Raw genomic sequence first — 24,209 nt, 5'->3', positions numbered from 1 at the left:
TTTGGCTTATTTCCGTACTTAGCTCAAATACAAAGTGAGACATCATTGCTCCATCTGGCGTTTAGTGCAAACCAATTTTTTCTTCTATTTCCTCTTTTTGTGTGTGTGTGTTTTATATCTGTTGGTATGTAATATCAAAAATTTAGCTTTACTTATGCTAAAGAAATTTCGTATTGGTTGGTCTGATAACCCTACCGGAAACAGCGTCCCTGTCTTTTTGAATGTAGGGGTAAGGTCTGCATACACACTGTCATCCCTAAACCCCAATTGTGAGATTACACTATGCTTATTGTTGTTGTTGGTCGGATAACAAGTTTGATCTCTACATAAAAATCTAGCACTGTTAAAATAATGCATAACGTATTATTGTATGTGAGATTTATTATGAAACAAGAATACAATATAAGTATGTGTATTAAAACAACTAAAATGGCAAACTACTAAAATTTCAGCTGAAATTGTAATAGCTGTGTTGCATTTGGCTGAGCTGATGCTGTACATGCACGTCTTTCTTGCATTCTCATGCAGCTTGCTTGCATAAATGATCTAACTAATGAAAACAAATGAAATAGACGAAATTTAATTGCAAACAAATAGAGAGCCATCGCTCTTTGTCACTTGATTGGCTTAGATTTAGCTTTTTTGCGCGCCTAAGTAGATAACACAATCCCAGTATACATCTAAATAACAAAGGAATGCAAAATTTGTTTTTCCTTATGAACGCAAATCGCAATTGACAACAGCAAATACACCCTCCTCTCTCTAACTCTGATATTTTTAAACCCTCTATCTTTTACAAACTTCCAACTTCTGAGGTCTAATATCATATAGTACAACATTCATATTTTTCACACTACCAAGTCATCATTCTATTTTTATTTTAGTAATTGGTAGGTTTTCAGGATGACCTGATCTTGGAAAAACCAGAATATTGAGCCTAACTTGGAGAAGTTTAGCAGTGTCACAGTTTTAAACCATTGCCATGTGAATATAAAAGACGCATGCATGAGAGGAAAAAGCTTTGATTAATAAGAGAAAAGTCCACAACATCAGCCAAAGAGGACATCTTTGGTTCCCATCTCACCCCACAATCACGACCAGTTGGCAGAAACACATATATGGTCCTCAACCACATTGTTGCTTCAAGTACTCGGAACTCAAGAAGAGAAGACCCGATAACTTCACTCATAAGACCCTTTGTCGCACATTCTGTACGTCGTGCTGCCAAATAGTGATCCCACTTCACCTTGCTCCTTCAAATGAGTATCTGCACAGATACAGCAGGTCTATATTTTCTCTCATTCTTGTTTTGTCTTTAGTTTCATACAACCCCTCCAGAAAGAAAATAGAAAAAGCAGAATAAAGATAAGCAGGCAGCATACCATTGCTGGTTCTTCCTGAACTCTGTAAGCACAGGGTAGATGTTCTCAAAAGCAGTATATGTCTCATCCCGCACCTAAAAAAAGGAAATTGTAGTGAGTATAGTCAACGGTTTATGCAATAATGGAAAAGTATCAGTTATTCAGTAGAGACACAAGGAGGCCTGTTTCACCTTCGCTCCAGTGAGGACAATCTTGCCAGACACAAAAATGAGCAGCACAATCTTGGGTTGCTTCATTCGGTATATCAATCCTGGAAACAATTCTGGTTCATACTGGAGAACCACATTACATCTCATCTCAGTATGAAAGAAATGACAACGGCACTATTCTTTCTCTTGGGATATCAAGAGATAAGAAAAAGAAAAAGGAGAAAGAAAAACATGGAGCAAGGAAAAGTAACTTACACTTGAAAAAGCACCATGCGAGTAGGCCAAACCTTCAAGTCTAATGGGAAATTTCACATCACAGGATCCAACTATATTCTGAATCTTGAAATCCTACCACCACGAGATTCCAGAGACCAAATAAACTAGTAAGTCTACTAAAACCAATGATCAAGAAACAGTCTATCCCCAAAATCAGATTGCACGCGCACACAGACAGAAGAACGCAAACACAGCAATATATTGAGATATATATACCTTAAATTTGGCATCGAACCCGAGCTTCTGGATTATCCTTGCATACTGAAAGACAAAACCTTGCATGTTACGTAAGATAGAAGACAGAACAGAAATTCTTAGACAACTATTGTCTAATTTTTGGCGTGTATCTTTTTCTACCATATCCCACATGTTCGTGTTTTTTCATCACTCTTCAGGGATTTTCAAAACATTAATTGTTGTCGCTTGTAAATGTCCGTATCCACATTATAGTTAAGAGTTAAGTTTCTCGTATTACATGTAAGGACCCTATCAGGTTTCACAATCAAGAAATATGGTCTACCTTCCTTGCTGCAAGCTTAGATGATTGTTCACTCTTTGCCCCGGTGCAAACCTAATTCCAAGAGATAATATATCATTAGCAAAGAAGCCCAGCATGAACAGCCTTACATTGAAGAAACTTTCCGGTAGAATGGGCTAAAGCAAAAAAATTTAGGTTTAGGAAATGTTTTCATGGACAAACCATGAAACTAATGGAGCAAACTGTAATACTGGGAATAGATTACTTACAAAAGCATCCATAACAAAAGAGAAGGCTTACCATCTTTCCAGATGCGAAAATCAAAGCTGTAGTCTTTGGTTCTCTTATCCTCATAATAACAGCAGCAAAACGCTGCAGGATGATGTAAGAGGGCCATTATCAATAAAGGAATGAGAAGTGTTAACAATCTATATGACGAACATGACCTGATATAGATAACACCCTTCCCCAAAAAATGATGGTAACCAAAAAAGATAAACACATAAGAGGTTTGCTTATGTGAATCAAGAATTTATACTCAAATACCTTTGGATTGTATTCAGCATTACGTGCTTGCAATGCAATAGCTTTAAGATCCAACTTGCAATCCAAGTTGACAGTTGAGACGATATTCCTGAAATCAAGAATCAGCTGATAGTTAGTTTTCAACGTTTAACATCAACTCCCAGCAAATAGAGGATGATCTTGCGTATAAGAAGCATGAATATATGACCCCAACATTACAATCTTGGATCATCGGCCAAATTTTACATAACAATAAAGGAAAACTGCTCTCTTTCTATATCTATATCCGGACAGCTTGCTTGAAAGTGGGGTTCACTAATCTAATCCTTTGAAACCCATCAACCGCCAAAAGCTACTCATCTATGATTAGTTCATGATTTCACTTATTTGTGGTGACTAGTATCATGTGAGATCACATTCACTTGCTTCACCAGCAAAAGTTATCACAGACCACCACAATCCTCCATAATGTTTCACGCAGGAAATTAGGATAATCTTGAAGAGCATTAAAAAACATGGCTACCACAACCCCCCTTTCCCTCTTATGCAGATGGCTGCCACATTTAGCTCCACTGAAAATTGCTACACATCTGAGAAAAAAGGACCATTGCAGCAAAGAATGTATTTAAGCATCTCAAAAATTAACAATGTTCAACTCATTCCTTTGCACAAAAGCCAAGAAGGGTATGAATCAAAATATTAAAACATAGAAGAACATGACCCTTTTGTTCTTTTGTTTTCTTTTTTGCATTAGCAGAAAATAATTCGAGCTTTGGGTACATAGGTTATAAACACCAGATTCCGGTAGTGTTCAATCTGATTGACTTTCCTCGGTTGTGTACAATTACATTCGCGTGAGCCTCAATGTATAAAAACTTTAACTCCATGACAATGGGGACGGAAGGGAGAGAACTTACTGAAGAGTAGGCACAATCCCAGATGGGTGCTTAGACAAATCCACTGGCTGGTTCCCTTCTAGACCCACTTCAGCCATTCCCCTTGTTTCGTTATCCAACGGTCTCAAAATACCCACAAATTTCCACTTAGTCAAGAATCTCAAAAACCAAATTCTTAAAATTACAATTTCTTTGATTCAAGTTAAATCTTGACCCGATTTGCTCAATTAGGGTTTCCAATCAAGATCCAGAAACACAAAGATCCAACCCGATTCAGAACCACAAACTATTAACCACCTGATTGTGAAATCAAAATTTGTAAATCTAGGTTTTTGTTTAAAGACTCAGTACGTGAATTTCCAGTTATTTCAAGAAAGAAAAAAGAGGAAAGAGTTGGTTATCAATTGTAAAGCGCCAAAATTTTGAAAGAAGAAAGCTTTTATATATTTGTATGCGTAAAGATTTGGATTTCTGTGAGGGGTGCTGGGCTTTGTGGAGAGAGATCTCAAGAGAGAGAGAGAGAGAGAGGGAGGGAGGAATATATGAGAGGATCTGAGAAAGAGGGGCAGGTAATGGCGGTGAGGAGGAGAGCCTTATCTACCCTTGGCTTTATATTTATACAGGGTGACCGGTGACCGGGTAAGGTGATTATTAGACGGTAAGCCGCGCCTGCTAACTGGCTATTGGCTGTTAAAGGCTTATCATTCCCTTTTTCCTATTTATATGTGGAGTGTGGACTTGGTGTCCGAGTTTCTATAAATTTTGGACGGATTTCTACGGGGGTGAAATTAAAAAAATCAAATTTATAGAGTGGTAATTGAAAAATAGTCGTAGTTTCAAAAGTAATCGAAATTTAGTCATTTTTTATATAAAGATAAATTTGAACAAAAATACTGTTCAAATTCAGAAAATATTTCAGCATAATATGCTGGAGTTCGAATTTTTTACATGTGAACTTCCAGCATAATATGCCGGAATTTCATAATGTGTTGGAGTTCCAACATAATATGCTGGAAGTTCATACACAGGTGCTCTAATCTCACGTATATTATGTTGGAACTTTCCGTGCGCTGGAGTTCCAGCATAATATGCAGGAAGTTCATACGTAGGTGCTCCAATCTTCAGTATATTATGCTGGAACTTTCCGTGCGCTGGAGTTCCAGCATAATATGTTGGAAGTTCATACATAGGTGCTCCAATCTCCAGTATATTATGCTGGAACTTTCCGTGTTGCAGTAAAATAGTAGCTATTTTTCAATAACTTTGCAAACGTTGACTATTTTTCAATTACCAGTTTGAAGAGAAAACGACCATCTATAGCCCCTCAAAATTTTAATAGCACATGTTTTACCCATTGACACGAAATGTCCCTCCGGCCCAAACATATTACATCTAATATCCCGAAATGTCTATTTTGTATATTTTTGTATAGTGACAGTCTATTTTGTATATTTTTTGTATAGTGACAGTCTATTTAGTATATTTTTTGTATACTGACAGTCTATTTTGTATATATTTTGTATAGTGATAGTCTATTGTATATAAATTATGTAGTGACAGTCTATTTAGTATATATTTTGTATATATTTTGTATAGTGACAGACTATTTTGTATATATTTTGTATAGTGACAGACTATTTTATATATATTTGTATAGTGACAGTCTATTTTGTATAATTTTTATATAGTGACAGTCTATTTAATATATATTGTGTATAGTGACAGTCTATTATATATAAAGTTTATAGTGACAGTCTATTTTGTATAATTATACGTATAAATTGTCTCCCTTATCTAGAAAAAGATGCAAGAGTTCAAATCTTTACATTCCATAAATTTATGTTTTTGTTTGTTGGGTTTTGTTTTCTCCTCTTTTCTTGGTGGTGGGGTGGTCCTATGTGGGTGACCGCTATTGACTATTGATAGATTGGACCGTTATTGTTATTGTTATTCTTAAAGAATTTGTTAAATACGTTAGTTTGATAGAATTTATCAATTGCAAGAGTTTAATATAGAAAAGGGCACATTTATCTTATACTCCTATTTATCTGCATTACTAAAAAAAAAGTTAGAAGAATTATTACACAAAAAATTAAAATAAATAAAGTAAACGTAATATTAAAAACTAGTATAAGGGATGCCAATCTATAAAATTATCCTAACAGTAAATTATAATTTTGTATAAGAAAACTGAGGCTCGGGGCGGCACAGTGGTTAACATAATTTATTTATTTTTGGCTACAAGTTATAATGTGCTATTGTGGGCTAGCATTTGTTTATAATATTTGTCGAGCGGCTAACTTTGTCAAAAGCTCCAATTTGAAAACTGACTAGCCCGTGCTATTTTAACATTTCTAGGCCCATCTATACTTGGTCTACATGTCCGTGGCCCGTTGTAAATACACGATTCCATTCACATTAACCATTATTTATTTATTTATTTATTTATTTATTTATTTATTTTCACATAGTTTATATGAGAGTAAATAAAGATATGAAAAAGCTTATTATGATTTGACCTATGACTTCATATTCACTAAGTTGTTCTTTTGAAACATGAAACTAGCCTTTCCATCTTTATTTTTGGTCTATTATACCGTTTATTTCATGTTAATTACGAATACTGATCAACAATAATTATAATTATGCCTTCCCAAATAAGTTGGAGAATATTAACATGAAATATAATTTCAATTCTTCCAAAGTTGAATAAGATTTAGAGTATTGTATACAGTCAAAACCTATTAGTCAATCGTACGGACTGGTCGAGATGATGATACCTCGATCGAAGGGTACCTGCGTAATGGCAGGTCGAGGTCCGAAGTAAGGACGTCAAGCTTCGAGCTCTGAGACCGATCAATGACCGGCTCGGTATCGTTATCGAGCTCATATCCAAATCGTACTACGAGGAAAAGCGAAGATTGTCGAAGGTGCATAGACCGACCAACACCCACCCCGATTATCAAGACTCCGAGTCAGAATCGAGCTCGAGTCAAGGCCGAGGGCTCGATCCAATATCAAGCTCGAGACAGTATCGAGCTCACAGACAAGAGCCGTTGCAACCGCACTAGGGGAGAGAATTCTGGCGGAAATTAGAGAAAAACTAATTCATCATGGGTTTCCCACTATGTATTTTTTATTGTATCCAAAGTAGGATCCCTCTACTATAAAGAGGATTATTGTTGTAAGCATATGGCAGATTGACACATTGTAACAAAGACTACTGTTCTTGAGCTCATTTTACTTTATCTTATCTAGTTCATTCTTTCTTCTTGCTCACTATTTTTATCTTATGTTCTTATAGACAAGAATACACGTATTCCTATTTCTCTGTACGATTTGTGTCAAGTTATATCACATATCCTTAGAACTACTTATAAATTAAACTCTATCCGATTTTCTGGGTAAACAGTTTGGCACCCACCGTGGGGCAGAGGATAACAGTAGTTGTTTGATACAAATCTGCAGCACACACCAGTTTACGCTCTTTTTTTAGAGTATCTTTAATTACGAATTAGCAATGGCAAACCCTCGATTAATAGCTTTACCTTTCGGCAGCGAAGCTGGCCTTCAAGATGAAACCAACAACTTGATGCCCAGGGCCAGAAGGCCGCCTATCAATGTCATTGAAAATCGAGTCGAGGTGCCTGAAGCTCGAATCGAAGTACCACTAGACGTCAATTCACATGTGGCCCTCGAGGCAAACCAACGCTCTGAACCTAAAAATAGCATTCATGGCGGTACTCGATCAGCAGCTCGAGACACCCATAACGTGGAGGAGATCGGAGTCAACTTGCGTATGATCTTTGAAATGTTGCAAGCCCAACAAGTAACGATAGCTCAGTTGCAGAGCCAAACCCAGCTACCGAGCAGGTCGGAGCCTAGTCCACCTTGAGAAATTTCCTACAGAATGGAGCCAGCCATAGTAAGGTCAAACGAGCAGGAATCGGGGACTACTCCCGAAATTTCTAAAATACTTGAGGAGCTCACAAAACGAATCGAAGCCAACAATAAAAAAGTTAAAACCTATAATTCCAGGGTCGATCAGATCCCGGGGGATCCACCAATGATAAAAGTGTTGGATTCCAAAATATTCGTGCAAAAGCCTTTTCTATCGAGTGCAACCCCAAAACCAATCCCTAAAAAATTTTGTATGCCCGAAATCCCCAAATATAACGGTACGACCAACCCCAACAAACACGTCACCTCTTACACGTGTGCCATCAAGGGTAACGATCTAGAAGATGATGAAATTGAATCCGTTTTGTTGAAAAAATTCGGAGAGACCCTCTTAAAGGGGGCGATGATTTGGTATCATAACCTGCCACCAAATTCCATCGACTCATTTGCCATGTTAGCGGATTCTTTTGTGAAGGCACACGCCGGCGCCATAAAGGTTGCAACAAGGAAATCAGACCTTTTTAAATTAAAACAAAGGGATAATGAAATGCTAAGGGAGTTCGTGTCCCGATTTCAAATGGAACGCATGGAGTTGCCACCGGTCACAGACGATTGGGCCGTCCAAGCTTTCACCCAAGGACTGAGTGAGCAAAGTTCAATAGCGTCACGTTGGCTGAAATAAAATTTGATCGAGTATCCAGCAATGACTTGGGCAGATGTACACAATCGATACCAGTCAAAAATCAGGGTCGAAGACAACTAATTAGGAGTTCCTTCTGGATCCATGCATCCGAACAGGTCGGCTATTAAAAACCAGAGGGACATCAACAGAGAGCAGAGGTCGAACAGAGACCGATATCAACCATACGTCGTAGATCGAATGAACAACAGTTCGATACGCAATGCCTCCCGGAACAATCGAAGGAGTGATCGAGGACATAATTCTCAGAGACTTATGAGCAAGAATGGCTTTGACAAATATGTCGATCCTATAGAGGCACCTCGGTTATCGGAGTATAACTTCAGCGTCGATGCATCGAGCATCGTATCGGCAATCGGACGAATCAAAGATACTAGGTGGCCCAGACCCATGCAAACCGATCCTTCCCAAAGGAACCCAAATTCGATGTGCAAATATCACGGTACGCATGGCCACAGGACCGAGGATTGCAGACAATTAAGGGAGGAGGTAGCATGTCTATTCAATAAGGGCCACCTTCGAGAGTTCCTCAGCGATCGAGCCAAGAATCACTTCATAGAAAAGGACGCCAATAGGAAAGATAACATGAGGAGCCTTAACATATCAATCACATGATCATCGGTGGGGCCGACACTCCACAGGAACCCGTACTCAAACGCATTAAGGTACCAGTCACAGGGGGAAAATGAACTAGAGATTATGAACCCGAAGGCACTTTATCGTTCGAAATCAAAGAAGTGGAAGGCATTTCTCAGCCCCACAACGACGCTCTGGAAATTTCTATCCTATTAAATAAAGTTCAAGTTAAACGTGTTTTAGTCGATCCAGGTGGCTCTACGAATATCATCCGATCATGGGTCGTGGAGCAACTCGGTTTATAGAATCAAGTCGTGCCCGTAGCTCGGGTCTTAAGCGGCTTCAATATGGCCAGTGAAATGACTAAATGGGAGATTATTCTACCAGTAAACATGGTCAGAACCATCCAAAATACCAAGTTCCATGTAATCGAGGGCGACATGAGGTACAATGCCCTACTCGGAAGGCCTTGGATCCACAATATAAGGGCAGTGCCTTCGACTCTCCACCAAGTAATGAAATTCCCTATGTCAGATGACGTGAAAAAAATATATGGGGAGCAACATGCTGCGAAAGAAATGTTTGCGGTCGATGAGGTAACATCGATATCAAAGTTATCAACCTTGAAAAGATCGAACATTAAAGATAAATGAGAGGCCAAATATCAATCACAGTCGCCAGTCTCGACCGCATCGGTGAAGCAAGAAATAGAAGACGACGAGGAAGATTTTCTGACCCCTCAAACTTTTATCGTCCCCGAAGATTCCGACGCCACCAAATCAACGATCGAAGAGCTGGAACAAGTTATATTAATCGAATATCTACCCGAGAGAAAGGTATACCTGGGAACGGGATTGACCCCCGAACTCAGGAAAAAACTTATTCAATTTCTTATTGATAACATAGATTGTTTTGCTTGGTCCCATTTAGACATGGCAGGGATCCCACCGTCGATAACAATGCACCAGCTGAGCTTGGACCCTAGGTTCAAACCGATGAAGCAAAAAAGAAGACCTCAGTCCTAGGTAAAGCACGTATTTGTAAAGGATGAGGTAACTAAACTTCTCAAAATAGGGTAAATTTAGGAAGTAAAATATCCTGAATAGTTAGCCAACGTAGTCGTAGTCCCTAAAAAGGGAAAAAATTTAGAATGTGTGTAGATTATAAAGATCTAAACAGACCATGCCCCAAAGATTCTTTTCCACTACCTAGCATCGATCGCATGATCGATGCCACAGCCGGCCACGAGATCCTTACTTTTCTCGACGCCTATTCCGGGTACAATCAAATTCAAATGAACCCAGAGGACTAAGAAAAAAACTTAATTTATCACTAAGTATGGAACTTATTGTTATAATGTAATACCCTTCGGGCTAAAAAACGCAGGAGCTACTTACCAATGCCTAGTGAATAAAATATTCGAAGAACAAATAGGTAAATCGATGGAAGTTTACATTGATGACATGCTAGTTAAGTCCCTACGCACAGAGGACCATTTGACTCATTTGCAGGAGACGTTCGAAATTTTAAGGAAATACAACATGAAGCTCAACCCCGAGAAATGTGCTTTCGGGGTTGGATCGGGCAAGTTCCATGTCTTCATGGTATCGAATCGGGGAATCAAGATCAACCCCGATAAAATCAAGGTTATCGAAGACATCACCGTCGTGGATAATGTGAAAGCAGTGCAAAGGCTAACCGGACGGATAGCTGCCTTAGGCCGATTCATTTCGAGGTCGTCGGATCGAAGCCACAAGTTCTTCTCTCTACTAAAAAAGAAGAACGATTTCGCCTAGACCCCGGAATGCCAACAGGCATTGGAACAATTGAAGCGATACCTATCGAGCCTACCACTGCTCCACACTCCGAAGGCAGATGAGAAACTTTACTTATACTTGAGGGTATAGAAAATCGCGGTAAGTGGCGTCCTAGTTCGAGAAGAGCAAGGTACACAATTTCCTATTTATTATGTAAGTCGGACCTTAGGAGAAGCAGAGACTAGGTACCCACACTTAGAGAAATTGGCACTTGTACTGATAAGCGCCTCTAGGAAGTTATGACCGTACTTTCAATGTCACCCCATATGCATTTTAACCACTCTCCCACTTCGTAATATTTTGCACAAGCCCGAACTATCGGGCCGATTGGCTAAATGGGCCGTCGAACTCAGTGGGTACGATATCGAATATCAACCTCGTACGGCCATCAAGTCCCAATTTTTAGCGAACTTCGTGGCCGATTTCACACCAACCCTCGTACCCGAAGTTGAGAAAGAACTCTTGTTAAAATCGGGTACATCATCGTGGGTTTGGACCCTCTACACAGATGAATCTTCGAATGTGAAGGGATCCGGGCTTGGCGTCGTATTAAAACCCCCCATGAGTGGAATTATTATGCAGTCCATCAAAACCTCTAGATTGACTAACAATGAGGCCGAGTACGAGGCCATGATTATAGGTCTCGAGTTAGTTAAAAGCTTGGTAGCAAAAGTCATTGAAGCCAAATGTGACTCTCTACTAGTGGTGAACCAAGTAAATAAAACCTTCGAAGTTCGAGAAGATAGGATGCAGAGGTATTTGGACAAATTACAGGTAACTCTACATCGTTTCAAAGAATGGACCCTACAACATGTGCCTCGAGAACAAAACAGTGAGGCCGACGCACTCGTAAATCTGGGATCGTCGGTTGAGGAAGATGAGATCGACTCGGGGACTGTCGTTCAACTCTCGAGATATATAATCGAGGAGGGACATGCTGAAATAAATTCCACAAGCTTAACCTGGGATTGGAGGAATAAGTATATTGAATACTTGAAGAACAGAAAACTCCCATCGAACCCTAAAGAATCGAGGGTTCTACGAACCAAGGTCGCTCGATTCACGTTGGTTGAAGATGGAACATTATACAGAAGGACATTCGATGGACCATTGGCAGTATGATTGGGACCGGGACACGCCGATTATGTTTTACGAGAGGTCCATGAAGGCACTTGTGGGAACCACTCTGGTGCCGAACCACTGATTCGTAAAATCATCAGAGCAGGATACTACTTGTATAGCATGGAAAGGGACACTAAGGAGTTTGTTTGAAAATGTGCTAAGTGTTGAAGGCTTGCACCGATGATCCATCAACCCGGAGAGAAACTTCATTCAGTCATATCCCCATGGCCATTTATGAAATGAGGGATGGATATCGTCGGCCCTCTACCATCGGCCCCAGGTAAAGCTAAATTCATTTTGTTTATGACTGACTATTTCTCTAAATGGGTTGAAGCACAGGCGTTCGAGAAAGTGAGAGAGAAAGAGGTTATAAACTTCATCTGGGATCACATCGTGTGTCGATTTGGGATACCAGCAGAAATAATATGCGACAATGGTAAGCAATTTATCGACAGTAAAATGACAAAATTTCTCAAAGACTATAAAATAAAAAGGATACTGTCAACACCATATCATCCTAGTGGGAACAGACAGGCCGAATCAATGAACAAAACTGTCATCCAAAACTTGAAGAAAAGATTGAACGAAGCTAAGGGAAAGTGGAGAAAAATTCTGCCCGAGGTCCTTTGGGCATATCAGACAACATCTAAATCCAGTACGGGAGCAACTCCGTTTTCCTTAGTGTCTGGCTCTGAAGCCTTAATTCTAGTCGGAGAACCCAGTGCAAGATTCTGACATACATCTGAAGAATCGAACCACGAGGCTATGAATACTAGCTTCGAGTTATTAGACGAAAAATGAGAAACGACACTGGTTCGAATGGCTGCACAAAAGCAACGAATCGAAAGGTACTATAATAGAAGAACCAAACTCCGCCATTTCAAGGCTGAGGACTTGGTCCTAAGGAATGTCACCATCAACACTAGAGATCCTAATGAAGGGAAGCTCGGCCCAAATTGGGAAGGACCCTATCAAGTCCTCGATATAGTCGGAAAAGGGTCTTATAAACTCGAAACAATGGATGGCAAACCATTACCGAACAACTGGAATATATCGCTTCTCAAACGATATTATTATTAAGGTATGATTTTCTCCTTTCTATCGTCTATATATATATATTCGACACTCACTCATTGCAGGAGTTCGACAAAAGACATTGAGCCCTCTGGTTTTAAAGCACGCATTGTACTCTTTTTCCCTTAGTCCGGCTTTTATCCCAAATGGGTTTTTCCGGCGAGGTTTTTAATGAGACAATAACTATGTGCTACTTGAGGACAATTCAATAATATCCAAGGCTTCTTCATAATCAACCTCAAATACTAGGGGGATCTACCATCAAATAAATCAAGTTCGACATCTACCATCGAATAAATCAAGTTCGACATAAGAAAGTCATTTCATATCAAATTCATGTCAGACAGGATCTCGATAGAGAAAAGTGTATGTAAGGGCCAAATGGTCAGAACGAACCATGCCCACGTAGTTTTGCTCGAGCCCTGCGCAAGATACAAACACATGTATAATGACTTATCAAGGAAAATTTCTTCTTTACAGATATCTCATACTTTGAAAAGATCTTTTCTACTTCATGATTCAAACAGGCTTAAGGGCCGACCACTATCGAAAGAATTTTCGATACGACCGATCATCAAGCCTACGGGCTACCTTACTTCGAGTTCGAGCAAATCACTCATTCGACCATAAGGCCTACGAGCTACAATACTTTGAGCTCGAGTTCGAGCGATCACTCACTCGACTATTATGCCTAAGGGCTATCTTACTTCGAGTTCGAGCAATCACTCACTCGACCATTAAACCCACGGTCTATCTTACTTCGAGTTCGAGCAATCACTCACTCGACCATTAAGCCTACGGGCTATCTTACTTCGAGTTCGAGCAATCACTCACTCGACCATTAAGCCTACGGGCTATCCTACTTCGAGTTCGAGCATTCGCTCACTCGACCATTAAGCCTACGGGCTATCTCACTTTGAGTTCAAGCAATCACTCACTTGACCATTAAGCCTACGGGTTATCCTACTTCGAGTTCGAGCATTCGCTCACTCGACCATTAAGCCTACGGGCTATCTCACTTCGAGTTTGAGCAATCACTCACTCGTTCATTAAGCCTACAGGCTATCCTACTTCGAGTTCGAGCATCCGCTCACTCGACCATTAAGCCTACGGGTTATCTTACTTCAGGTTCGAGCAAATCACTCACTCAGCTATAATAGCCTAAGGGCCATTCGTACTTCGAGTTCAAGCAAGTACTCAATCGGTCATAAAGACTATAAAGACTGAATTCAATCAAAATTGCCTAAAGCCTTAAACTTATGAACATTTTTATAAAGCACAAATAAACAAAATCTTCACCAGGCAGGAGAATGAAAATAGAGACAAGTTAGGAAAAGAAAAGACCTTTATATACACGATGATATTTACAAAACGACCGATCGAGGCCTTACACAAAAAGGAACCTAATTATCTACGAGAGCATTCTTTTCTCCATCGGGCTCCTCCCCACTTTGAGACCCACTCTTGCTCCCGTCATCGCCATCATCGTCATCATCGTCATCATCATCGGAGGCCAAGGCCCCAACATCAGCTTTAAGCTTTCTTGCCTTTATTATCTCTTCAGAAAGATCGAAGCCCCGTGCATGGATCTCCTCGAGGGTTTCCCTCCGGGATTGGCATTTGGCAAATTCGGCGATCCAATGTGCTCAAGTTCGAGTGGTATCGACAACCTCTCTCGCATGAAACTGAGCGGCCTCAGCATCAACCCGATAAACAGCTACCAATGCATCTGCATCGGCCTTTATTTTTTCAGCCTTGGCAAGTTCGGAGGCCAACCGAGCCTCGAGCTCCTCCGTTTTCCTTGCTTGAACCAAGATTTTCTCCTTCAGGTTCTGAAGTTGACTTTTGGCCAATGACAACTGGGCCCGAGCAGCCTCTTTCTCTGCAGCAAAATGGTCCGTGTTTTCCTTCCATTTCAAGGACTCCGCCTTTATCACATCGACCTCCTCACGGAGTTTCCCTATCAACTCAAGCTTCTACTACAGCTGTGAGACCGAAAGATTAGCCATCGTTCCAGTATTGAGCCCATAGGCTTTTAATAATATCATTACCTGCTCGGATAGATCGGTATGATCTTGGTGAGATTTAGTCAACTCAGCTCGGAGGTCCTTGATTGCTTCCCCTCTTTGCCCTAAGAGGAGTTTAAGGGCATTCCTCTCCTCCTTAACCTGTTGGAGGTCGACCTCGTATCAATGCAACTCAGCTCGGGTATCGAGATATGCTTCTCAATAAGATGTCGCAGCCTACGAGGGAAGAAGAAATAAAGTGAGCAAAGAAAAACAGACATAAGAGATAATACCAACAAAACAAATTAAGGCTTACCTGATTCAGAGCCTACTGCACTCCGTGAAAAACAATCTAATGCGTCACTACTACCGGCAGCATCCTCGATGCCGGTAAATAAACCACAAAAGGGATCATCCCCCTCATGAGGCCTGTCTAGTTTGAGGGCCCCCAAAGCTTGGGCTTCCTGAATCGCCCCTTCAGAAAAGGTAGGAAAGGTGGGCGAGTCTTCGATTGCTGCTGCCCCAAGTAAGTCACTTGGGGCGTTCTCTTCGGTTCGAAGAGATTCAGGAACAACCCCTTCAGATATATTCCCCATTCGTTGGCTTCGATGGGAAACATCCTCGATCTCCGACGGCTCAGGGACCCTGCCCGAACCTTTCTCTGATATATCCTCAGTTCGAGGCGGAGCCGTATAAACCACCATCGATCCAGCTGCCTATGGAGCATCGGTGGTTTTCTTCGCCCGAGCCACCAGTTCGAACTCCTCATTTTCTTCTTCCTCATCTTCATCTCTTAAGCGTTGAACCGATTCTAAGGTCAAAGGGATGATATTCTTCTTCAACTTGCGAGTTGACCTTGCCTTCGGTTTTGGATTTTCGGAAGTAGAGGCCCTTTTTCTCTTATTCCCCTTCGCCGGTTTGGAAATCGAAACCGAGGTCTCTTCCTCACCGGGCAGGGGCCTCAAAACTGCGTCTCTGTCCAGGCTTACACACAAGAAAATTGGTTAAGTATGAGGAAAATATTTCATTCAAACTCCCAAAGACACGAGAAATAGGCTTTCCATGATTTTTCGCCTCCCATCGGCCCTTTGCCAGATCACGCCATGAACGTTCGGCGTATGAGAAGTTCGAAGCTAGAGCCAGTACCCAGTTCTTAAGGTCGGGAACGGCACCGGGCATCCAAGGAACCACTGCATCACAAAAAAGATATCGGCAAGAAAACAAACAAAGAAACAAGGCGATAAGGAATAAAGCAGTAAAGTACACTCACAATTCATATTCCATTCTTCGGGGAACGACATTTTTTCAGCTGGGATCAGGTCCGAAGTCTTCACTCAAACAAACCTGCCTATCCAACCTCGATCCTTGTCCTCGTCTATACTCGAGAACAATACCTTGTTAGCCCGGTGTTGCAGTTTTATTAATCCGCCTCGAAAGAGGCGGGGACTATACAATTTAATAAGATGATCGAGGGTGAAAGGCATCCCCTCGATCATGTTTGCAAAGAAATAGATCAGAATAACGATTTGCCAAAAGGAAGGATGAATCTGGCCTAGAGTTATTCGGCATTGACGACAAAAGTCGATGATAACAGGGTCGAAAGGTCCTAACAGGGTAGGTATACACACTTAAGAACCCTTCCACGTGGGTGGTAATATCTTCGTCGGGAGCCGGAATCACCACTTCCTTATTGTCCCAGTTGCAATCTGTCTTCAACTGTGCAAGTTGCTTTTTGATTATCGAGCATAAATATCTCGATATCGGTTCGCATCGATCGGGAACTAACGTGCCTTTGTCGAGCTTGAAATCGGAGGTGAGAAGGCATATTCTAGGAACACACTCCTCAGGCCGTGGCTCCGCCGGTGTTTTATCGACGGCGGGCTGTGAAGAAGAGGTCTCTCCTTTTTGAGGAACGGTCTTTGATGTTTTCACCATTTTCTTTGAATTTAGAAGAAAGAAATAAAGAAGGTATGATGCTTTAAAGAAAAATTTTATAGTGAAAAACACAGAAGGAAAATTTAACACAAACAAATTCAGAAAGTATGGGAAGATGCTTAGAAAAGTTTTTGATTAAAGGATGTAAAGGTGATTAATGGTAGAAAAAAGGGATATTTATAGGCTAAGCGGTGGCGGTTCAATATCGGTAATGGCCGACCGTCGCCCGACACGCATTAAATGCCTCGGTAAACGGAACCGACGGGATAACTATCACGTACGTCACGATCAAACTCGACACAGACGTCAGTGTATGTCTAATCATACAGTTGGGAAATCATATCGTTTCCCGTTACATACTTCCCGAGAAACGAGGGGACTATCTGTATACGGTCAAAACCTATTAGTCAGTCGTACGGACTGGTCGAGATGATGATACCTCGATCGAAGGGTACCTGCGTAATGGCAGGTCAAGGTCCGAAGTAAGGACGTCAAGATTCGAGCTCTAAGACCGATCAATGACCGGCTCGGTATCGTTATCGAGCTCATATTCAAATCGAACTACGAGGAAGAGCGAAGATTGTCGAAGGTGCATAGACCGACCAACACCCCGAATATCAAGACTCCGAGTCAGAATCAAGCTCGAGTCAAGGCCAAGGGCTCGATCCAATATCAAGCTCGAGTCAGTATCAAGCTCACAGACAAGAGCCGTTGCAACCGCACTAGGGGAGAGAATCCTGGCGGGAATTAGGGAAAAACTAATTCATCATGGATTTCCCACTATGTATTTTTTATTGTATCCAAAGTAGGATCCCTCTACTATAAAGATGATTATTGTTGTAAGCATATGGCAGATTGACACATTGTAACAAAGATTACTTCTCGTATTGAAAGATCCACCCCTTGAGCTCATTTTACTTTATCTTATCTAGTTCATTCTTTCTTCTTGCTCACTATTTTTATTTTATGTTCTTATAGACAAGAATATATGTATTCCTATTTCTCTGTACGATTTGTGTCAAGTTATGTCACATATCCTTAGAACAACTTGTAAATTTAACTCTATCCGATTTTCCGGGTAAACAAGTATACTGTAATCCATTGCATTTACCATTCTTTACATCGAAGAAATATTTTACTATTTAGCTCTTTTCAGATCCACTTAAATGTATGTTTGAATTTTGCTAAAATTTTGATTTAGTTTTCTTTCTAAAAATGAAAAAAAATGCTTAAAAGTAATTTTGTTAGTTTCGTGACGTAGATATAGTTATCATATTTGACTTCTATTTTTACTTTAGAGAAAGATTACAAGTTGACATTAAGTTGTGGCCTTTACTTTTTACTTGGTAGCATCTAGGGTCTACAAATGAAACCGATAAACCGCATCAAATCGATAATTCGAGTCAAATCAGAAATAAAAAATCGACTATGATTTGATTTGGTTTGATGTTGGGAAAAAAATCCGACCACAATTGGTTTGGCTTGAATTTACCTAAAAAAGTCAATCCGAAATCAAACCAATCTGACATTACATGTATGCAAGTTTTAAAAATATTGCACACATAAAAGTATGTATTGTAATGTAATTTACAAAAATTTCTTAAACTTTTTCATAATTCTCTTTTAACGTATTATTTATTTGGACTTTGCCCAAAGTAAAACTAAATCAATACTTATGCTAAAAAAAAATTCAATTCAATACTAGGAATGGCAATAGTATCGGATATCTATTTTTTTAATTTTGCATTGGGTTAGACAGTAAAAATGCATAGCTTATTTTTTATTATTATTTAGTCATGTAATTATTACTTAGTACTCATTAGTCTTACTTATTTTAGCATGACTTAGTACTTTTAGATTATATTCATTGTTATTATGACTTATTAATTAGCTATATTTATTTTATGCTATTTTATTATCTTTATTGTTGAATATTGGTACAATATCATGAATTATCTCATATTATTTTATGTTATTTTCTTGGGTAGTACCTTATATAGTTGTATCCTACTAGAACCAAAGAAATATTTGGAACATAGGTTATATATTTTGTGTTGCGAAGATTGTACCGAAAAAAATCTGAAAAATTCGAGAAAATAAAAAAAAATCGAGTAAAATCGAGATTGAAAAATCCGATTTTTGTTGGGTTGATTTGGTTTATAGATTTAAAAATCCTATAAAATTGATTTGATTTGGTAATTGTAAAATCCGAACCAACTTGACATATATATATATACACCCTGGTAAGTAGTAACATCTATAATATACCTTTTAATGTTAGAGAGAATTCTTACGAGCAAATGTTTGTGCAGTGAACCACTTGCAAGACATTCACTATGTGAATTGAATTATGTGAGATTATTTTTTTCTTGTGTCGCTTTTGGGATTATTAGAGATTGCATTTGTGAACCACTTTCAAGACATTTCACCATATGAATTAAATTATGCGAGATTATTTTTGTCTTGTGTTACTTTGGAATTATTAGAGCGTTGTTTCTAATTTTATGTTCTGTTTTATATTATATCCAATATATCATGGATTGCTCATGTTCAGCCACGAACATAAGTAACCAAACCATAAATCTATGTATCTCCTTTGTTTTTTTAAATTGTCGTATGAATTATCATAATTTAGGGTATACATTGATTAATTCCTATGGGTTTGATCCCAACAAACTAGTATAAGCATAAGGTCCAATTGGAGTTTGATTCGAAGTATAGAGCCAACTTAGGAAATGTAGTAGATCAAGGAATATACTCCACTGAGGTAATTTGAATAATTCAACCAATTACACAGTATTTGTAGATGAAGTGGAGCAAGTTCAGCTATTTATAAATTATATGAAGGAGATGGATCAAATTAACCTTTTATACGATTACTATTGTACGGACCTTGCTATGTCTAATTCACATATTAACCAGAGTTTTGATCCTAACAAGCTGCTTGGTTTGACGTATGAGGAATGATAATCATAGTATAAAACTACACATTGTTTAATCCCTTTGATAGGTTATATGTACCTTGTAATGTTTTGATAATCTAACAAACTTAATAACAAGAACCAGATAAGGAATCTGATACACACCCTGAAGTACGTGAGAATAACAAGTCTCAAGCTGGAGATGTAAATCAACTCTTCAGACGACAAAGAAACAACAAGGGGAACAAATGGACATCAGTTCCGCTGGTGACCGTACCCAGTCAACTTCTCACAGCCGTAAAGTTGCTGCCTGCACACGCAACAGTGCAAAAATAGTGCATCAGTCAACTTTATGGGGAATGCCTTTGTACCAAACATGCTTACATCATTTAAGTGAAGTCACTTTTGTAATATTAATATGAAGGAAAGGCAAAACAATACTTGCACACTCCGGAATCAATCAAGCTCTCTCTCAAGTGTATTGCCAACCTGCAAGTGACCTTCAAGGCGTCAAGAACAAAGAACAACATAACGAAGGACCAGTTTCCAGCATTGAGTCATCACATGTCCCTAGTTATGTTGCACCTTTGTTAAAGTTCTTTGCTTGTAATTCCTACTTAGCTTAGTTAGAAGCGTTGTGTAGGAAACCTTTGTAAATCATAAACCCTTGTGTTTGTATCTTGGCTAGTTTAGTCGAGTTGTAAAGTCTTTATAATAGAGTTATTACAAAGTGGCTTGTAATAGATTTTTACAAGTTAGTGAGGGATTAAAAGGTTAATTCCTAGGTTACATAGGTTGTAATCTGAAAGTTGCTCAGTAGTAAAGTTGAAATCCTACAAGGGTAGATCGTGGTTTTTAATCCCGTTGAGCTGGAAATTTTTCACGTAAAATTCCTCTTGTCATTTACCTACTGCAGTGTGCGTGGTTTCTGTGCGAACTTGTATTCTGTTGAAACTAATAGAGAACCTGGTTCTCTATATAGTTTGGTGGACCCTCAAATTCTATCAATTGGTATCAAAACTGGTTCTTTCTATCAGGCTAACACCTAGAAAGGATCCTCATGGCTGCTCCACCAAACTTTGAAGAAGGTCAGTCCACCTACATGCCACCAAGGTTCAATGGCCAGTATTATGAATGGTGGAAGACAAGGATGCACAATTTTATCATGGCTGAAGATTCCGAACTCTGGGATGTCATATGTGATGGACCCTTCGTTCCCACAAAAACCGGTGATGACCATGCTGTAACTATTCCCAAAATAAGAAAAGAATTTAATGACGTTGACCGGAAAGCCATAGAAAAGAACTTTCGCGCAAAGAAAATACTTGTATGTGGTATCAGTCTTGATAAGTACAACAGGATCTCAGCATGCCAATCTGCTAAGGAGATCTGGGAAGCTCTCCAAACAGCCCATGAGGGAACAACACAAGTTAAGCAATCAAAGATTGACATGCTTACCACAGAATATGAGCTTTTCAGAATGAAAGATGATGAATCCATCCAGGACATGCATACTCGGTTCACCTCTATCATCAATGAGCTTCACTCTCTGGGAGAAATCATTCCAAGAAACAAACTTGTCAGGAAAATACTCAGTGTTTTGCCCAGCTCCTGGGAAAGCAAAAGTGAATGCTATCACAGAGGCAAAGGACCTGCAGAAGCTAACAATCGATGAACTTGTTGGCAATCTGAAAACCTATGAAGAAGAAGAAGAAGAAGAAGAAGAAGAAGGACAATGAGAGAAGAAGCCCAAAAGGGAGAAGAACCTGGTCCTCAAGACAGACACCAATGAATCAAGTGGTGAGGATGCTGACATGGCTTACTTGACAAAGAGATTTCAGAAGATGGTCCGCAAAAATGGAGGCATTCCAAAGAAGGGCAGCTCCAGCAAGCCAAGAGGATATGACTTATGTCATAAATGCGGGAAGCCAAGGCACTTCATCAAGGATTGCCCTCTCCTCAAGCAAGACCAGTACAAGCACAACATAGACAAAGAAGCCAAGAGGAACCCGGTTCCTGACAAAAGATTTAAAAGAAAAGAAGCTGCTGATAATGTTGTGAAACAAGCTCTTCCTGCATGAGGAGACTCTTCTAGCGAATCTGGAGAAGATGATGCACAAGGTGACAACTCCATGATGGCAGTAGAAAGTGAAGGAGCTGATTATGATTTCATTTTTGCCCTGATGGAAAAATCTGAGGATAATGAAGATAATGATGATGATGATGAGGTAGACTTTCTAGACGTTCAGAGAAATCTGAAGTCTTACTCTCAGAAAAAGTTCATATCCTTGGGAAATGTTTTAATTTACGCTTATCACAATATTATAAACGATAAAAATGCCTTAACTATAGAGCTAGGAGAGGCAGAAAATGAGAGAGATGATTTGGTAGTTATAGTGGCTGACCTAAAAGAAACCATCGAGAATCTAGTGAAAGAAAAAAATGTTCTGATGAAAAATGTTGAAAACATAGAAAATAAGAGAGATGACTTGTCAGTAGTCATCATGGACCTAAAAGAAACAATATAGGAATTAAAAAGGGGAAACAGTTCTGGGACTGTCCAAAAGGGGTAGAAAGTTGCAAGTGAGGCGCACATTAAGCTTGAAAATGAACTACAATATGTGAAATCTAGTTTGTGTGCTGAACTTAAAAGAAACAGACAGCTTTAAGAAGATCTAGGCAGAGTTAAGAATGATCTGGAAAAATCACTCAAGTGGACCTGGTCCTCTGATGCTATCACTGCCTTGTATAAAAACAATGGGGGAAACAGGCAAGGGATAGGGTTCTAAAGGGAAAAGACTCCTTACAACCCTCATAGCAAGTATGTTACTGTACCTGATAACTGGCTTTGCACTCACTGTGGTAACACTGGGCACTTTAAGGAAACCTGTAAGGCCAAGTTTCAGTCTCAACAGAAAAATAGTTTTTGCTAACAAGGTAACTACTGTTAGAGAACCCGGACCCTCATATAAAAGACGCATGATGCCTTCTTGGACAAAAAAGGTCTTGATTCATCCCTTTCCTCATTACAAGGGACCCAAACTTGTTTGGGTTCCTAAGTCTAACCCTTGATTTCCTTGTGCAGGGAGCAGTGAAAGAGAGAAACCAACAATGGTACATGGATAGTGGTTGCTTGAAGCACATGACTGGAATCTCAAATGATTTCCTTTCACTCAAAGCCCTTCAAGGAGGGAGTGTGTCCTTTGGAAACGGCAAAAAGGGATATATTCTGGGAATTGGAAGAATTTGGAAGTCTCTTTATCACTCAATTAAAAATGTGTACTACGTAAATAGGTTGAAGTACAACTTGCTAAATGTTTCCCAGATCTGTGACAAGGGAAACAAGGTGGAATTTGTGTCAACAATATGTACAGTCACAAACCTAGTGACTAGAGAAGTGGTTCTAGTGGCAAAAAGATACAAAAATATCTATGTTGCTGATTTTGAGTCTCTGCAGAGTGGTGATCTCTGTTGTCTAAGAACTATTGATGATGATACTGAATTATGTCATAGAAGGCTGGGTCATGCAAGTTTCACGTTGCTGAACAAGTTGGTCAAGAAGGACCTGGTTCGTGGCCTGCCCAACTCAAGCTTCAAGGATCATAAGGTGTGCGATGCAATGTGTTGAGGAAAGTATACATGTTATCTTTGATGAATCTCACCACTCATATGGGAAGGATTAACATGATAAGATTGTTCAAGAAGAAAAATTGACAACACCTTATTTCTGAAGAAACGAGGGAGGAACCTGCTCATTGTGCAAGTCTATGTTGATGACATCATCTTCGGAGAAACAAATGATTCATTGTGTGAGAAATTTGCAAAACTCATGGGAAGTGAGTTTGAGATGAGCATGATGGGGGAATTGAATTTCTTCTTGGGACCAGTCAGACAAACTCCTCGGGGCACAATGATAAATCAGCAAAAGTATATCAAAGAGCTTCTAAAGAGATTTGAGATGGAAAGTTCAAAGATCATTGATACACCTATTGCCACTGCCACTCGTCTGGATATGGAAGAACTCGGTTCCCCTGTGAACAAGACTATGTACAGAGGTTGCCAAAAGAATCCTTAGGTATCTCAAAGGAACGCAGGACCTGGTTCTCTACTATCCCTCAAGAGACAATTTCAACTTGATCGGGTATGTTGACGCTGATTATGCTGGTCATCTAGTGGATAGGAAAAACACTTTTAGAATGGCACACTTTCTGGGTTCGTGTCTAATTTCATGGGGTACAAGAAAATAAAAATCAGTGGCTCTTTCAACTACTGAAGCTGAGTATGTGGCAGCTTCCTCTTACTGTGCTCAACTGCTGTGGATCAAGCAACAACTAGAAGATTTCGAGACAATGTTGAGAAAGGGCTCATCTGCGTGAAGTTTTGCAGCACAGAAGATCAAATTGCAGATATCTTCACCAAAGCACTGAGCAGAGAGCACTTTGAAAAAGAATT

General features: G+C 39.6%; 2 protein-coding genes across 3 annotated transcripts; one reads left to right on the top strand and one right to left on the bottom strand.

The window, feature by feature from the left end:
- Positions 1-1,006: 1,006 nt before the first annotated feature.
- LOC104109082 (TATA-box-binding protein) lies at positions 1,007-4,280 on the bottom strand. Of its 2 annotated transcripts, none has more exons than XM_009618285.4 (9): positions 3,728-4,280; positions 2,832-2,919; positions 2,586-2,657; positions 2,328-2,378; positions 2,024-2,068; positions 1,787-1,879; positions 1,553-1,654; positions 1,383-1,456; positions 1,007-1,267 (listed from the first exon to the last, which is right to left on the bottom strand). In XM_009618285.4, coding segments are annotated over exons 1-9 (603 nt in total). In that variant the 5' UTR covers positions 3,805-4,280; the 3' UTR covers positions 1,007-1,266. The 2 variants fall into 2 exon arrangements, with proteins under 2 accessions (XP_009616580.1, XP_009616581.1); XM_009618286.4 differs by having other exon boundaries at positions 1,007-1,286; positions 3,728-4,273.
- Positions 4,281-20,817: 16,537 nt separating this feature from the next.
- LOC117279798 (uncharacterized) lies at positions 20,818-21,432 on the top strand. The gene has a single exon (XM_070198363.1). It carries the CDS (start codon positions 20,818-20,820, stop codon positions 21,430-21,432), a length of 615 nt encoding a protein of 204 aa, XP_070054464.1.
- The last annotated feature ends 2,777 nt before the right edge of the window (positions 21,433-24,209 follow it).

Source organism: Nicotiana tomentosiformis, chromosome 3 (assembly GCF_000390325.3).
Source record: "Nicotiana tomentosiformis chromosome 3, ASM39032v3, whole genome shotgun sequence".
NCBI lineage: Eukaryota > Viridiplantae > Streptophyta > Magnoliopsida > Solanales > Solanaceae > Nicotiana > Nicotiana tomentosiformis.
Note: the sequence above shows the minus strand (reverse complement) of the source record. Positions and strands in the feature narration are given on the sequence as shown.